The sequence below is a fragment of the Amborella trichopoda genome, chromosome 4 (assembly GCF_054954075.1).
Source record: "Amborella trichopoda isolate Santa Cruz 75 chromosome 4, AtrichopodaSantaCruz75HAP2 v2.0, whole genome shotgun sequence".
NCBI classification, from domain to species: Eukaryota; Viridiplantae; Streptophyta; class Magnoliopsida; order Amborellales; family Amborellaceae; genus Amborella; species Amborella trichopoda.
The window spans coordinates 58,844,102-58,862,633 of NC_142339.1; the positions used below are offsets into that span (position 1 = coordinate 58,844,102).

Below are 18,532 nucleotides of genomic sequence, written 5' to 3' on the forward strand. Positions count from 1 at the left end.
TTCGGGACTCAATAAGTTGGATCAGGTGACTCGGATCGGGACCCTGACGAGTCCAAGGATGAGCCTGAGTTATTGGTGTAATCCAAAATTAAAGGAATATAGAAACAAATGAAACATATATAAACAAATCATATAAATAGGGAAAATGTAAATGATAGAAATAAGAAATAATGGAAAGTTTTTGTATGATAGGATATAAAATCATTGGGCACTTTATATTTCCTTTAGAACAATAAGTGAAAAAATTGTAAAATGTAGACCTTTTGGGTCACTATTGGTGGGCCTTCTAGTTTTTTTATTGTTTTTCTCACAAAATTGACTCGAGTTGATGCTATGTATCTTATAATGCATGACTAGTTATGCATTTGTTTGGTAAATCGAAATTCTAATCTTTACATATTTTAGACCCAAATCTATAAAAAGTCAAATGAAGATTCAGTACAAAATCACACGGAAAGGACCAAACAAACATGTCATTGCAAATTAATAAAAAATCGATGGTGCGTATGCACATTAAAGATTTAGAGAATAGTCATGTGTAACACAATTGGTTCATATATTTTAGGGCTTTCGTTGGTCAAAATCTTACATTTGGCGACTTATCTTCCTTTTATGTGAATAGCAATAAAGGTTACCAATGACCTCATTCGTGAGTTGGAAAGGGTCGGGGTCGTGGCGGTAATACCCCCATACTTTAGTTGCCTGTTGTGGCTTTCGTTTTCACTGACATCTTAAAATACTATTAACTATTTCAAAAATGAGTAAAGGCTTGTATTCCCTATTGAATTACCCAAAAAAATAAAAATAAATATTCCCCACTGAATTACCAAAAAAAAGAAATAAAAGGCCTCACTCCTTACAGAGGAAGCCCCAAGCCAACACATATCTAATAGTTAGGAGCCCCAAGCCAACACATATCTAATGAAATATTTAATGAAAAGTGATTAGTAAACTTAAAGAGAAAAGTTTCTATAAGGTGTAGCACTTACAAAAACCTCATGCTAGAAAACCTTCCAATTTGTCATATCGGCTTCGAAAATTATGAATTCAAAATACAAACCAAAGTCCTGAAAGGAATAACACTTGTACGCCATTGTCTACACGGTCCATCTTTAAGGTTTTAAGTATTTGTGATTTGCTTAATTTGTACTATTTTTAGAACTTTAAATTCATAATTAGGAGTCAAAACAGATTTTCACGCCACCATAAGAGTTTCCAACACCTAACCTACACACCCCCCCCCCCCCCCCCCCATAAGAGTTTCCAACACCTAACCTACACACCCCCCCCCCCCCCCCCCCCATAAGAGTTTCCAACACCTAACCTACACACCCCCCCTCCCCCCGCCAATAGGGTTTGGATTTGCACCTTACTTTGATTGTTTTAGGTGGGTGCCTAATATAAACTGCCCCCAAACTTAAAAATTCAGTCATTACTTGGTCTAAGATGAGCCAGGGAATATGATCCCTTGCGCTTTTCACCACTGAAATGTTGGACCCTTTCTTATAGAGCCATCAAATAGTCTAGATTCTTATTTTTTGTCAATTATTTTTGTTTAGTTGAAAATAACTTTGAATTGCTATTACTATGTGAGACATCTAGTGCATGTTATATCAAATGCATGATGGCAGAAACCTTACTGTTTGGAACTGTAAACCAGGGCTGGGACTACCCCGATCATTGAGTGGCGTCCGGACCCAATGCTGACCAGGGCCTAGGTCCCTTTGAGCTGGTCTAGGGCCTGGACTCTAACTCTGGTGGCTGGACTTGCTGGGTCCACTGCGCATATATGTATATAACATTGTCGGGTCAAGCTAGACCCACTGAGGGCCAAACGGGATTGGTCCGCTAACCGGGAGTACATTTATAAAGCTCCAAACCAATTTTCCTTTTTCTTTTTTTTGTTTTTTTTTTTGGAGATGACCTTTTAGTGGAGTAGAACGATCTTAGGTCTTTTATAACTCCATTACCCAATCAAACGTGATAGATTTGGAGGGCCATTTACTATAGTATTGACCCTTTGGACTATAGAATCTTTTCTCAAATGAAAAGAATTTCCTCTAGTTATTTGAATACTTTTTCTTTATACAAATAAAATAGTTAATTTTTTATACACCTTTTGTCATTTTCAGTATGACGCTGAAGTGGCCCTCACATTATTTACACAATTGATATGGATGTAACAACTGCTCAAATGATAAGCTTGGGATTCAATGCAAGAAACCTAAATTGGCTCACTTCAAGGTACTCGAAAGAGAACACTTACCATATTTGGGATTACTTCATGGTGTGTTTGTTTGGTGGAAGTTTCGGCTATAGAATCAAATCTTTTGAAAATTTTGGCTTCATGGGGATACGATGGCAATGAACCCGACCCAATCCGGAACCCGACGGGTAGACCCGACCTTGGGTCCTTCGTATGAGTCCAATTTTTGGACCCGACAGGTCAGGTCCAGGTTCAAAACCTGAACCCGAACGCTATTCAGGTCTGGGTCTGAGTCCAGCCATAACGGACCTGTACCCATAAACCGTTTGAGATAAAATATTTTACTTCTAGCCCCTATTCGTTGAGTGTATTAAGGATCATATACAATAAAAACTTATAGCCATTTTTAGCTATTAAACAATAAATTAGATGTCTTGAAATCTAATGGTGGGTGATTGTGACCTTGTTGCCAATAATATGGGTATATGATGGAAAAAAAGAAGCAAAACACAAAAAAAAAAAGCAGCTCATAGTCATATGGTAGCAATGAACTTGACCAGACCCGATACCGGACGGGTTTGGATATAGATCCAATTTCTGGACTCGACAGGTCGAGTTTGGGTCCAGTCGGACCCGACCCGTTGCCACCCTTACATCGGAGGTATGAAAGTAGTAGCTTCCATTTTCGGAGTTTCCATGGAAGGGGAAAAAATGGAAGCCACCCCTTCCATAGCCCCCCCTACAAGCGAAACTTTTAAGAGGCATGGCTTTCAAAGCCCAGACGTCTGTTAAACAAACACACCCTTAAATATTAGTTTAGAATTTCCCAACGGGAATCTTTTTGCTTGGATATAAGCGGTTTTGTCTTACATCAAACTAGATTTACGTAATAAAGAAAAGGAAACGAAGCCCTTGCAGAGTTCATATTTTAACTGATTTGATTTTGCCTAAGTAGTTTGGTTCATGCACCTTGTGATGAAAGTTTTAATCTTAAAATGTGGCATGTAATATTTTTTTGAGGCCAAAAACTTGTAATAAAAGTGGTAATATTAAAATGTGGCATGCATTATACTTTTTGAGACCAAAGAAGTGTAGGATTTTGTAACATAATGAACAATTGAGTGTGAAATTGTAGGAGCAATATTCTAATAATTATCCATGTATCAAGGTTTCTCATTTCATTTCGAAATGACTTCTTAAGGATTTATCCCCAAAAAAAAAAGTAAGGACCTAGGATTTACTCTATTCGGTTAGAAATCTCCTACTCTTTCCTCTCTTTTTTTTATTTTTTAGAATAAAAAGTATGTGTCTGGTGCGACACGCCCTGTGTCGCGCATCACAGCGCGACCGCCACGTGTTGCACTTCAGTGACGCACCTGGGCCTTTATTTGAGTAGATTTCATTGTAGGTTCCCAACCAGCTCTCTGCACTAGTATTTCAGTCTTTTTATGCTCCTTTGTAATTTCATTCATTCTTAGATCTTAGAGCATCTATAGCTTTTTCAACCTTTATTTGAGCACATGATGAAATCCTCCATACGTTTGGAATGAAAATGCAACCATCTCCAATCCTTGATGACAAAATTTCAACAATTCCTCGCAATCACCACCATAGATCATTGACAAAATCTCAACAATTCCTCGCAATCACACCCCCCCCATATGTAGAAATGCGGGCTTCTTAGTAAATATATTTTTAAGATGGATTTTTGGAGTTAATTTTTTTGGACATGTAATCTCTAACATGGAGATCATGGATATGAAAGATAAATAAATTTTAAAAATTAAGAATAATAATTCTATTAAAAAAACATTTGAACAGTTAGTTTCCATTGGTTTTAGATGCAACACCTACTTGCATCCATCTTTAAGATTGGAATCTTTAAACTTTCTAGACCGCATATGTAGAAATGCAGTTCAGCTCACATGAAACAATTTTCCTATATCATTTTTTTTTCCAACTTACATTATTTGCCGTTATTCATTTTTCTTTCCTTTTTGGATGACCCTATCATTTAAGGGTGCAGTTGGCATACAGATGCATCCGTAGGTGTTGAGGTACGGTGCACCTTCAAAATTTATCATGATATATAATTTTGATGTAAAATGTTTTTAGGATTATCTCAAAATCTATTTTTATATCTAATTATAAAATTTTAAATTTAAAAAATGGTTAAAATCAAGTAGTAAATATATGAAAATCTTGAAAATGGACGGTGTAGATAATATGTTGTAAAATGCACTATTTCTGAGACTTAAAATCTTTTTATTTTTCATTGTCATACATCTCGATGTCGAGAAGATCAATCAAAGGGTTTTTCAACATTAAAACTACCTTTTCCGATAGATTTTTTAGGGGCATCCGTAGTTCTATATTATAAGATAGGATCTTTATATAAACTTTTTTCATCATTAAAACCCTAGAAACGCTACCTCTCTCTCGCACACAAATACACAGACAACTACATACAGACACACGCATATCTTGTGAACCTCAATAAGTAGTGGAAACTATGGGTTTTTCAAGGGCCTGAAGGTTTATTTAAGATTATACTTATGGGTCGTTTGGGACATGTATACAAATGTACTGGATTTATGGACGAAGGGTATAGCCTTCTTTCCAATATTAAATATAGGAAAGTGTTATATGCATTGGGGGAAAGCATTCCTAGACTTGCCTTCCCCGAGGGAGAAACCATCCATTTAAAGATGGATGTAAATGATGATCCCTCACAAAAAAAGGTAACATCAATTGTTTAAATATTTCCTTCAAAAACTATCTTTTTAGTTTTTAAAATTTATTTATGTCTACACATTGATGATCTCCATGTTAAGGATTGAATGTTTCTTAAACATTAAGGTCAAAATCTATTAAAAAATAAGATTATTAATGGGGAGACATTTCTACGAATGAACTGATTTTGTAGTGCTCCTGTCACAATGCAATCCATAAAGACTTGTCAAGCAGTAACACTTGGCACACATATTAAGAACCTCTCTTGAAGCCAACACTCACCTGACTCATGAAGTGTAGATGTAAATAGTGCTCTAATAACTCTTAACAATTAAAAAAGTGGTACAATTATGCTACAAATCGTAAACATCAGGTGGTAAATATGGACCATCGTTCTAAAATCATCACCAACGTAGATTTAGACCCAAAAATTTTACAAGTCTATGATCTTGACAATAATGATCTAAAAACATGGTTTTTTTTTTTTTTGGAAGCTGATTTTTATATTTATTGAATTATTCATTTTATATTTTAAAATATTATCAAAATTACACTATTTTCAGAGCTCCGAATCAATAAAACTTTTTAGAAAATGTTTATTTTATATTTTCTAGATTGTTTCTTTTAATTCTTTAAAGACTCTGATTCGCCCTATTTCTAAAGCTCCAAGTTCATGCATATAAGGTGAAGACAGAGTTGCAGAGATATACACCTCAAATCATACAGCCCTATATTATGTATTTTCCAAGTCTCTTATTGTTTTGAGTTTGGCCCTCTTACCACAAAGTGGATGGATTTCTTTTGTAATGAAAATGACCCGTTTTTCCCCATTTCATAAGAAAGGATAAAAGTTGTGGTACGATTTGTATAAGGTTGCAATTTTATTTGTGGAAATAAGGTTGTGATACTCAACACCGTTCATTTTTATTTGGACGATGTAGATTTGATATATCTTTTAAAACGATATCAATACATAACATATCTTTTGAGATAATATATAATCTACATCGTTAAATAGAGTAAGAGTAATGATCGTATGAGACCCTCCCACACCCATGTGTATAGGACCCCAAAAGATCAATATTAAATTTGACATAGATCTCTAAAAAAGTTATTATGTGAATGTGGGACTTGACTCTTTTAGAGATATGTATCAAATTTAATGGTAATCTTTTAAGATTTTACACACAAGGGTATGGAAAAGTTTCATAGGATCATTACTCATAAAATAAACAAAATATGTAAACTTTTGTCTCAAATTTTTTTTTTTGCCTTCTCTTTTAGCCTTCTCTATCTTTTTTTTGATCCGTCTTCTTTCTCTACCCTCTCCTTCTCCAAGCTCTTTGCTCTCTTTTCTCGTCACATAAAAAGTTAAAAACCAAGTTAATTTAATACTACGGAGGTTGAAAATCTTTTTGGTTCAAGCTTTATGTTCTCTCAACCCTCTCTTTTTCCAATTATTTAGAGCCTCGGCTTTATACAAACGGTACCCTTACTAACAACACATAATCTTTCTATGAGAGAAAGTACAAGACTAATAAAAAAAACCATTTTCAACCTTAAGATAGTTATGACGAGTTTATGAAATTAACTTGCTTGTTAATTCTTTTTTGATGCGACTAGAGAAGAGAACAAAGGGCTTGGAGAAGGAGATGGAAGAAAAGGGTGCGGTTTGTATAGAGTCGAGGCCCTAAACAATAAAAAAAAAACACACGTTGAAATAGTATCGAGAAATGTGGTTTCAATAATAAAAATCTTAGTGATAATCTTAAAATATATTTTTATCTTTAATTATAAAATTTAAAGATTTTATAAAACAGTACAGTTCAAGCTGATTTATAAAAACTTAAAAATCTTAAAAATTGAGAACTCATCGAAAGTCGTAACTGAAACATTGAAAAACCTTTTACATCGATCATCTCAACTTGAATATTACTGCTTGAATATCTATTCTCTTTTCATATTAATACACCACCGGTTCAAGACTCAATTATAATGTTTTCCAGCATAAAGCCAATCTTTTCAACCAAGTGCTACTACTTCTGTAATATCAAGGAGACTTAACATAATCTTTTTTATTTCTTTTTAATATTTGAGAAGTGAGATAGAAGGGTACGTGGCCATGTCATTATAATCCTATTACCTCTTACGGTATAATATAATCCAATTTATTAAGCTTAATTATTTCAGTAATCACAGAATAAATCACCAATTAAGTGGGTCTTAAACAAATAAATCTCTCGCTAAGACTGTCTGATTACTCTGATCTCAGGCGTAACACTCCAATCCTTCTCCCCCCATTGTTCCCACGTTTTCCTCTCCTTTGGTGGTTCGTCTCATCACCATATAAAATTATATGAACCTTTTCTCTTTCTTTTTCTTCCTTTCTCTCTCTACTTTTTTTCAGCCACTCATCATGCTCTGCATCTTCGACCATAAATCCTCTTTTGGCTCTACTTTTCTCTCTCTTGTGGGTCCTCTGCGTGCTCTCTCTCTCCTTCATTTGACCTGTTTCTCATTCATGGCCTTCATTTTCTCCACGCCTTAATATTCCAGAATTTGGTATATAAACCCAACTAACGTGCACTGTCACTCTCTAATTTCTGGGTTTTCTCACCTCAATGGCGTCAGTAAGGGGTGGTTTCTCTCTTTTCGAAAAGATCGATAATGGCACCATTAATGGGAGTTGCAGGGCTAGGTCCCCTTTTGAGATCTCGGGTTATAGAAAATATGTGGGGGTTTCAAGCAATTTGAGGTTTGTGAGAGATGGGTTTTGTAGAGAGAGAAGTAAGAAGGGGAGAGGGAGTTTGGTAGCAAAGGCAGCTGGAAAAGACCTCAACAATGAGGAAGGAGATGTTACAGAGGATGCTCTTAATGCCACACTTGAGAAGAGCAAGAAGGTCTTGGCTATGCAGAAGGACCTTCTACAACAGGTGTTTACTATTTTCTCTCTCTGTCCAACTTTGATTAAATCTCAATCTCTCTCTCTCTCTCTCATGGGGAAAATATTCCTATTACCCATACTGGGTGTCATTTGTTGTTGTTGTACTTATGAATATGATCATAAAGCTGCTTATTTTTCAATGAAACATAAGAAAAATTGCTTTAAATAGTTGTAATGATACATCTTTTGCGGTTGGGGTTTACTGGTTATAATAGTTCCCGTGTTTTACATTATGGGGCTTGTTATGCTAGTGAGGCATTTGTCATGTTACTTGTTCTAGGCTTGAATTCCTTGTCTCCTCCATCTGGTACTAACTCAACTCTCTCCAAGAAGAAGTTCTGCATGTGTGATAATGGAGAGGAACACTTGTTTGTGCCAACCTTATTATTTCTATTCAGAGGTCTGGAATTAGAGTTGATTTTCCTTTTAGTCATGGACTTGGTTTGTTTGGTTCTGGTTGGTTCGTTCTCATAATAAAGGACTAAAAACTATTGTCTCTGTAAATTGAAGATGGTCATGCTAGCTTGAAGGATTTGTGTTCAAAAAATTGCTTTTGCATTTTCAAATTCTTCAAATACTACCGGAAAACTTCAGTAACAAATTGATTCATAGAATCTGAGTTTCGAGAACTGGATCATGTTTTTGGTTGAGGTTCATTGATACAACTCATAATATCTAGCAGTCTTTGGTGGGCAGTGATGACCTGAAGGAGCATATTTTCTTATCTTCATGAAAAAAGGTTGCCTTCTTATCTTCATGAGACCGAAAGCCCCTGTTTTATCAATTCATATGATTTTCTTCAATTATTACACAATCCTCTTCTTGTTGATGTAATGACCCATTAGGTGCATTCTGTGGATCTCTGTAGTCCCATGCTTCTTTTGATAAATCTCCTAGTCTCTCCTGTATCTGCCAAATAATTCACTTCTCGATGATTGAGTCTGCTGTTTCCCACATAAGGGAATATCTTCACTTCCATTTGCTTGGGAACTATGAGTTCTTTTGGACTATAACCACCTTTGGCATGATGATCGAGATAGGATACATGGATGATAGAATTTTGACATAGGGTCATATTAAATTAGGCATCGCTCGTGAAGCACTAGTGGTAAATACCAAAGGAGTCATGGGTAGCTGGAAAAAGGGTATGGATCTCTTTGCAAGCTTGCATCCTTCTAGGCCTTCGAATTTTGATAATAATCGATCTTGTGTAGATTAAGACATATTGATGCGTCTTAAAAAAAAAAAAAAAAAAAAAAAAACAAAGAAAACCATGAGTTGTCTCCCGTGGACCTCATTGGATGATTGAATTTGTGAAAAAACTGAATGATAGATGATTGGGCTAATATGCATCATTTCCTAACAAAGTGATCAATTAAAAAAGGAATTCCTTTATATGAACGGTTATGTTATTGTGGCTAGTCCCAGGTGATTGCAACCAACATGATCACTACTTTTGATATTTGGTTATTTAGTGGTCCCATCTAATGTTTACTAAATGAATACATTTGGAAAAATTTAAGTGCGACACCGATAGGCGATAAGATGAGAGAGAGTAGACTTAGGTGGGCTGGTCATGTATGGCGCAGACCCAGTACAACACTTGTTAGGAGGTGCGAGTTAGTTCAATTGGAAGGCTTAAAAAGGGCAAGGGGTAGGTCCAAAAGGACATGGTTGAAAATAGTGAGAACGATATTGGGACTTATAGCTTCACTGTGGGTATGACCCTTAATAGAGCAGAATGACAGGCCAGGATTCGTGTAGTCGACCTCAATTAGTTGGGAAAAGGTTTTGACGATGATGATGATCTAATGTCTACTAAAATGCTTTTCTGTTCGACTATGCTAAACATTGAATATATGGACATTCAAATATTTGATTTGCCTGAAGTTACTAAGGAACTCAAAAATTTGTACGTAAAAATGTTGGATGATATCTGTGAGGCTTACCTATTCTCTCAAACTCTCTTAAAAGATATGCAAGAAATTACACAACATCTTTTAGTATCAATAACCTTTATTTTTTGTTCAGCCTCTATTGCAAAATTAAGTTTGTCATATCCCATGAAGAACCGATGATTAAAAAAGGAAGCTTCAGGAAGGCAATAATACCACAAGTGCTAGGATCCTAGAAGTTTTCAATGTGATTTGTCTGTCATGAGTCGTGCAGATCCATTGGATCTGTCAACATGTAGGGAATCTGACATGTGAACACCCTACACAACATTGTCTGCATGCACATAAACATGGAGAATCCATGTCGACATGTGTGTCTGGAAATTCTATTTTTTTTGGATTTGTATACTCAGGGTTTCTGCTATGTGGATACAGTCGCATAGTTTGGACAAACAAGACAATCATGTTTGTTTTGTAAGATATGTGTGTCTGTATTGTAAGATGCGTTTGCATTTTGCATAACATGCATGTCTTTTATTATTAAAAAGTCACAATTTATTATATATAAATCATTCTCAAAATATAATAAATGTATGTGGATACATATGTTGTCTGCGGAAGCTCTAAACTCGATGGGTTGATTTTTGGCAAATAAAGTAGGAGAAATAAAACATGAAACACATACCACAAGAACACAAAGATTTACGTGGTTCACCCCAAGAAGGGCTACATCCACAGGCACGGAAAACTGAAATCTACTATACCAATGAAAGTTCCATTATTGATTTTGGGACATAGAGTTACCTCTTTAATCCTCAGCAAAACACAATTGAGCAAACCTTTTTAAACTACCCTTCCTTCCTTCTCTTTACTTTTGGCAACCATTACCGACAACACTAGATAGAGACGCGAGAGCAATGAGAAACTGACTCTCTCTAACTAAAAGGGGAAACCACCCAAAATCTTCATGGGAACCACTTCTCTACAAAAAACAAGCCTCTCAATCTTCAGAGTCTATAAGAGGTACGATCACAATGTTTCTCTCCATAGAAAGTTCCCTTCTCTCTAAGAGGAAACCTTGCATCTTATGTACAGGGGGCCCTGCCCCCCCCTCTCTATAGAGGAAGCTACTACCATTCCCACATGGTGATCCAAATAGGGCACACAAATTCTCTGCACTTTCATCCCATATATATAAGGTTAGGAATCCATACTAAATAGGAAACTTCTTATTGATGTTACATATATCTCAAAAGACCAAATAAATAAATATCTAAATCCCACATAATATGGGAATATCTTAATCCCATATAATATGAGATGTCCTTATGCGGGTGATTTTGGATATCACCAAATCCAACAACATATGCCATGCACAGACTTGTATAGACATGTTGTTCTGAACTTGGCAAAACATATATAGGTGAATCTGGATTCTTCGAATCTGAGTTGGACAGATATTATTGTTTCCTTGTAATATAGCTGCCCTCGAGGTTGTCCTTATTGCATAGATGGCCCACTTAACGAGGGGCCTGAAGTATTTGAGGTTTGTCAACCTAGTTAGATATTTGAATTTTACTGGTTCTTATTTTTCAAAAAACTTAAAATTGTTCTGGAAAACATGCAATGCATTTCTGGTACTGGTTTCTACCACCATCTTATCATCACCATGCATTATTTTGGTGAAGGGTGCTGACCCAGTAGGCTTGGGTTTCCTATGGTCCTTCGGACTCTATTATGCTTTCCTATATATGTAATAGTGTATACTATGTCTATTGTACACTATATCTGTTGTACATAGGATGTGTGGACATTGCAATGCGTATCATTATAAATTTCTTGGCATTTATTCATTTATTTAATGTTGAAAACTTACTGGTGGTCAAATCCTAAACATTCTCCTGAATGTGTGGAAGTTTCTGAAGTCATTGTTTAGTGACTTTTTGAAAGTATGATGAGTCCTTTAGTATCTAGCAAAGGTCATCTGATCATCTTGGATTTTTTTCTTGTGTCATTTGATGCTTACAATGTATGGCTCTACATGATAGTGTTAATGCTCTGTATTGTGCTTTTCTCTTGGATAAATTAAACATGTTCTGTTTACAGATTGCAGAAAGAAAGAAAATTGTTTCTTCTATAAAAAAGAACATTGGTAGTCCAGAGTCAGAGGTTAGTGCTTCTACTGGAAGTGATATGTCCAAAGATTCAGATGGGGCTTCAACTGCTGGGGACAGCGATACCAAATATGATAGAAGTGGGAGGTTTTTTAATGATTTTGTTCAATCTACTAAAACTGAAGTTTCAAAAATCTCATCATTTATTGCAACTGAGGGTACTAAAAAGGAACGTGTAGAAGGTGTGTCTCATCAAAGGTCAAAACAGGATGAGGAAATTAAGGAAACATCCCCAGGGACTGGTGATAAATCTGTCCAATCTAAGGTAGTGCCTCAGGTGTTACCTCAAGCCTCTAAACCCTATGGCTTGGTGAAAGAAGAGCTTAAAGAGATGCAAACAGTAAAATCCGATGTGGTGGAGGAAGCAGAGAGCAAACCAGAGCCTGAGGAAAAAGATTCCAAGCCCCCCCCATTGGCAGGAGCAAATGTCATGAATGTCATTGTGGTAGCTGCAGAATGTGCTCCTTGGGTGAAAACAGGTAGAAAACATTATTATATGATGAGGTTAATTAATTCCTTTAGATTCTCATGCTCTCCCATGTGCTTAATATGAAAAAATTCTATCCTCAATGGAATAACTATAGTCCAAGTCCATTGTGAGTGATGCGGGTGATGGAGAAAGAGTGGGACAGGACATGAACACATGGTAGTTTCTGATCTTTTTCCATTATAGTCCATCATTTGGATAGACATTGATCACCCAATGGACTATGGCTTTCCACTAGCCTATTGAACTACATAGTATACTTTTGTTCAATAATTTTTTTTGAAGTTGTTAACTGTTACTTTTGTTCAATATTTGATTCCTCTGTCACAAATTCTTGCTCATGCTCCTTTCAGATTTGCTTGTTCTGTGCATTAGAGTATTGGACGAAACTTACCCTATTTTATGACCATTTCGTTAATATAACTGTTCCCTTCAGGTGGACTGGGAGATGTAGCTTCCGCTCTACCAAGGGCTTTGGCAAGGCGTGGGCATAGAGTCATGGTATGCGTTTCTTATGAAACAAAGGAGTGTGTGCTGTAGTGATTTAAAGAAGTTACTTTCGGACCATGCTTCTTCCAGTCATGCTGCATTGCTCTTTTTTTTGCCATTCAAGAAGAGGTATACTCTTTCTAGTGGGAAATGGAAAACCAACTGCCCAATGGGCCATCATTGTCCATTGAAATAATTCTCAGTGATTATTTTATTCTTTTTTTTGGTTGACCCGGGGAAGGGGGGGTGATCCCAACTGCGGTCCCACTCTCTCTATCAACATTATCATTTCGTTAGACAGTGATGGTTAGGGTATACTTTCTCCACTTTCTCTAGCCTTTTGAATTTTAGCTTTGGTTATGTCTAGTGATGTCAATTCGATGCATATTCTATCAATGGATCGTATTTGGCTTTCTATTCGTTGCTGAAATTGTTTAGAATTTAGTTATCTCATTCTCACATTGTAAGAATTTGGTGCTTCTATTTTTCCCTTTTGTTGGTGATACATAGGGAACTATATTCTTATTGATAGGTTGTGGTCCCACATTATGGTGATTACCCTGAAGCACAGCCTACAGGAATATATAAGTGGTACAATGTAGCTGGGCAGGTTAGTGAAACCTTCTAACATGAGGCTGAGATTTACTTTCTTCCTTTACATATTTTGTAGCTTTATCATTTCAATGTTCCAATATAAAACATTTCATCATGCAGGACATGGAAGTATCTTATTTCCAAGGATATATAGATGGCGTGGATTTTGTTTTTATTGACAATTATATCTTTAGGGACCTGCCAAATAACAACATATATGGGGGTGATCGTTTGGTAAGATACTGTTCAGCTACCACCTGTGTGTATTTTTGGCATGGGAGAGCTTGTTATACATAGATATGGGGATTTATGGCCTCAATGAGGGTAATGCCCTTGATAGAGTTGAATGGTTATATATATATATATATATGAAAATGTTAAGATTAGCCCACTAGCTCATATGAACATATGAGCCAAACGGCCTAGATTCCGATCTGACAGTCACGATCTCATTTTGTATTTGAATTTTTTTTTTTTTTTTTATACAAATCTAAATAACTTGAAATTTTAGGTATCCATTCTTCTCATCAAGGTGCGCCTAATAAAAATATTTAAAAAATAATTCACAAAAAATAAATTGACCAAAATACCCCCGAAACATTTCAGGGGTATTTTGGTCAATTTGTTTCTTGCAAATTATGTTTTTGATATTTTTATTGGATTATCTTATATTTGAAGAATACACGTCTAAAATTTCAAGTTATTTGAATATGTAGAAAAAAACTTAAAATTCATATACGAAAGGAGGTTGTGACCGTCAGATCTGGGCCGTTCGGTTCATATGTTCATATGAACTAGTGGGCTAATCTCAGCATTTTCCATATATATATATAGAGCAATGATTTGATGCAACCGTTGTATAGTAATATTATGCAACAACCTTAAAAAATCATCTTATGGCCATTTATTTGATTCAAATTTTGAAATATACACTTTTTTCATTCTAATGAACAATCACAAAAAAAGAAAAAATTGAAAACACAACCTAGAAAGTATTTTTTTAGCTCAATTAACATAGGCCATTCATTTTGATGAGATGCTTAGATCTAGGCCTTAGAAGGATTTTTACACTTTCATTTTCTTTGGATGGCTTTATTAACATTATATGAACAATGTTAGAAAAGAAAAAAATGATTTTGAGTTTATAAAGGCTAAGCTCTTGAAATTAACAAAATGAACCGTCTAGATTCGTTTTTGGAGGGGACTCATTTTGACCATATCTAGAGTTCAAATTGAACTTTTGTTTTTTGGGGGATTGATTATTGAGATTAAGAGAGTGTGTTTGCAAAATTTGAGGTCATACAAATACCATAAACATGGTTTTCTAGAAGTGTCATTGCATTATACTATGATACAACCGTTGCATTGGATCATTGCTCATATATATATATATATATATATATATATGGAAGATGTTAGGGTGAGTCCACTAGCTCATGGAATAGTATAAGTCCAATGGCTCAGATTAAATCTGGGCCGATTTGACAGTCAGGACTGTATATCGGTAATATAATTTTAATATTTTTTATATAAATCTAAATAGCATGAAATTTGGAGCATAAACTCTTCTCATCAAGGCACACCTAATAAAAATATTTAAAAAATAATTCACATAAAATAAATTGACCAAAATACCTCCATAACTTTTCAGGGGTATTTTGGTCAATTTAATTTATGCGAAATATTTTTTTGATATTTTTATTAGATTCTAATAGTCTTGAAGAATAGACGCTCCAAATTTCAAGTAATTTGATTTGTATAAAAAAAATAAAAATACAATTACGAAATACAATTGTGATCATTGGATCGGTCCAGATTCAATCTGGGCCATTGGGCTTACACTGTTCTATGAGTCCATGGGCTGACAGAAGCTGTTTCCTATATATATATAGGAAAAGAAAAACTAAAAAATGGATTTTTTGAGGAGAGAGGAAATACAATTAACTTTAGCTTTCCATTATAATGTAGTATTACATCCAGGCCTGGAGATGAGGTCCAAATCAATACTTCTTTTTTTGAATTGGTCTATCTGGTGGTGTTTTTAGTACCATCCCCAAAGTTTGAGGTCAAACAAATCACATTAAGATGGTCTTTTTTAGGGTGGTGAAGTGTTGGCGGAATCCATATTATAGGTCATGTTTGAGGTGCTAATGAAGTTATCTCCTTACTAATGCCAATATTCTATACTAAGATCAACATTTTATTTGTTGCAGGAAGTCTTGAAACGCATGGTTTTGTTTTGCAAAGCTGCTATCGAGGTATGGTGGTAAATTGTTGTTGGGATAGTGGTATCAGAAATCTACATGCCAATAGGAAATTATTGTCATGTTCCAAAGTGCCGGTTTCAGCAAAACTAGGAAAATTTGTTTTTTGTTTCTGTCTTAGATTTATTACTGATTGTAATTTTATGCGTAACTTTGGTTACATTGCACAACATGAGCATGTGATCTCTGCAATTGGCGTTACAAATTTGTAGCAAGAGGCATTGGTTGTTTAGATTTCATTTCATTATCTTTTAATATATTCAGGAAGGTAGGCAACTAGGGTAACTTGTTAAGTTGGATAGTCCATGGTGTTTGGATATCTCTCATTCCTCTGTCTAGAGCTAAAGTAGGTGGCTTGGTGGGTTTCAGGTTCCTTGGCATGTGCCATGCGGTGGTGTCTGTTATGGAGATGGGAATCTGGTGTTCATTGCAAATGACTGGCACACAGCTCTGTTGCCAGTTTATCTTAAAGCATACTATCGTGACAATGGGTTGATGAGTTATACTAGATCGGTTCTCGTGATCCACAATGTGGCACATCAGGTGTCCTCTTTGAGCTTCAAGTCTTTTACTTGTTTCGACTTGTATTTGATGGTTTTACTTATGTTTGATAACAAGGATGAGGTAATTGTGTATCTTGCATGCATTACCTATGTGTTGAACTCTTCTTATACAGGGTTAGTTTGGCCATTTCTTCTCTGTTTCACTTGTCATGTAGTTCTTTTGGGTTTATTGAGTTCTCATTCAGATGCTAATCCATAACTCTGTCTACTCAGGGTCGGGGCTCAGTTGATGATTTTCACTTGGTGGGCTTGCCGGACCACTATGTTGATCTCTTCAAACTCTATGATCCAGTTGGTGGGGAGCATTTCAACATCTTCACCGCTGGTCTAAAGACTGCCGATCGAATCGTAACTGTCAGCCATGGATATGCATGGGAAGTGAAAACCCAAGAGGGAGGTTGGGGTCTGCATAACATAATAAATGAAAATGATTGGAAACTTAGAGGGATAGTCAATGGAATTGACACAAAGGAGTGGAGCCCCGAATTAGACATTCATTTCAAATCTGATGGCTACACCAACTACTCTCTAAACACTCTAACTATAGGTAAGCCCCAATGTAAGGCAGCTTTACAAAGAGAATTGGGTTTACCTGTTAGAAAAGATGTCCCTTTAATTGGGTTTATAGGGAGACTCGACCACCAAAAGGGCGTCGACCTTATTGCTGAAGCCATGCCTTGGATGGTGAGTCAAGACCTCCAATTGGTGATGTTGGGAACTGGAAGAGCAGACTTAGAGAACATGTTGAGGCAATTCGAGGGCCAATACCGAGACAAGGTTCGAGGTTGGGTTGGATTTTCAGTTAAAACGGCTCATAGGATAACTGCTGGTGCTGATGTCATATTGATGCCTTCGAGATTTGAGCCATGTGGGTTGAATCAGTTGTATGCTATGAGGTATGGGACTATACCGGTAGTCCATGCAGTAGGTGGGTTGAGAGATACTGTTCAGCCTTTTGATCCTTTCAATGAGAGGGGCCTTGGGTGGACTTTTGATAGCGCAGATTCGGGTCGATTGATACATGCTTTGGGCAATTGCTTATGGACTTACAGGGATTATAAGAAAAGCTGGGAAGGTATTCAAAGGCGAGGTATGATGCAAGATCTAAGTTGGGACAATGCGGCTCAACAGTATGAGGAAGTATTGGTGGCTGCTAAGTACCAATGGTGATCTTTTTATGAGAGTGAGTATTTCTCTTTTTTGATCTCTTGATGAGAAAATTGAGTGATTTCACTCTATAGATTTTGCTCACTTAATGGGTAGTTGGCTGCAATGGCAACTTTGTTGAGCTTCTTATGTTAGAGAGAAAATTGAGTGATTTCACTCTATAGATTTTACCCACTTCATGTGTAGTTGGCTGCAATGGCAACTTTGCTGAGCTTCTTATGTTAGAGCAGTGTTCTCTGGTGAAATATCTTCAGATAGCTTAGAGATAGCCATGCCCTGTATGCTGGTATATGTGGTTCGACAATTTTCATTTTATTTATTTTATTTTTTATTTTAGTATTTACGAAATGTAAAATAGATCCCTATTCTGATCTCACGGACAATCCGAGCTTTATTGCTAGTTTTGTTGTTCTCTATCGGTCTTAGTTGGCTTCATTGTGCTCATTTTTACAAGTTGCGATTTTAATGGTGCTTGTGGATACATCTACATTTCTCATGTCCTGACATCCCTGACATTCTAGTGTAATGTGGGCATGAATTTGTTAAGCTAAAAACTCTGAATCCGTTGATTGTAGAACCTTCTTCTTGTCTATATATTTCAAAACTACTCAGTGACAAAAATAGAAAAGCCCATTTCAGGGACAGTTTCTGTTTATGGGCATTATAAAATCTGCCAAAGAACGTTTCCTATCTTCTCTATCGTGGTATATATGTATGGGGGGTCACAATGAGATTATTTAGCTTTAGTACAAGGAGGTCACAATTACTTGTAACCATATGATGTGAAAACTAAGAGCTTAGGTGTGTTACAACATTTGAAATTTTTTTTTTTGAATATTGAGTTTGGTCAATAGAATAAATGTAGCCATCCAATTTTACATCTAACGGTCAAGATTAATTGTGACCATTTTGTACAAAAGGTAAATGGTCTCATTGTATACTTTTCCTGTATGTATCAGCGTATGAGTTTCTTCATTCCATTATGCAAGTTCAATAGTTTAGTGTTTGTAATTAAT

The 18,532-nt window shown here is 35.9% G+C and overlaps 1 protein-coding gene across 2 annotated transcripts; it reads left to right on the forward strand.

The window, feature by feature from the left end:
* Positions 1–7,181: 7,181 nt before the first annotated feature.
* On the forward strand, positions 7,182–17,930 carry SS2 (starch synthase 2). Of its 2 annotated transcripts, none has more exons than XM_006827207.4 (8): positions 7,182–7,872; positions 11,885–12,431; positions 12,876–12,940; positions 13,461–13,538; positions 13,643–13,756; positions 15,736–15,780; positions 16,156–16,329; positions 16,563–17,930. In XM_006827207.4, exons 1-8 carry the CDS (start codon positions 7,561–7,563, stop codon positions 17,517–17,519), a joined length of 2,292 nt encoding a protein of 763 aa, XP_006827270.2. In that variant the 5' UTR covers positions 7,182–7,560; the 3' UTR covers positions 17,520–17,930. The 2 variants fall into 2 exon arrangements, with proteins under 2 accessions (XP_006827270.2, XP_088722277.1); XM_088866151.1 differs by having other exon boundaries at positions 7,696–7,872; positions 12,876–13,240.
* The last annotated feature ends 602 nt before the right edge of the window (positions 17,931–18,532 follow it).

Bases quoted from the DNA above. Each gene is read 5' to 3' on its own strand.
- SS2 (XM_006827207.4), top strand. From the start codon at position 7,561: ATGGCGTCAGTAAGGGGTGGTTTCTCTCTTTTCGAAAAGATCGATAAT. The intron at 15,781-16,155 runs GTATGGTGGTAA...GGTGGGTTTCAG, and splicing joins TTTGCAAAGCTGCTATCGAG to GTTCCTTGGCATGTGCCATG. The intron at 16,330-16,562 runs GTGTCCTCTTTG...CTGTCTACTCAG, and splicing joins TCCACAATGTGGCACATCAG to GGTCGGGGCTCAGTTGATGA.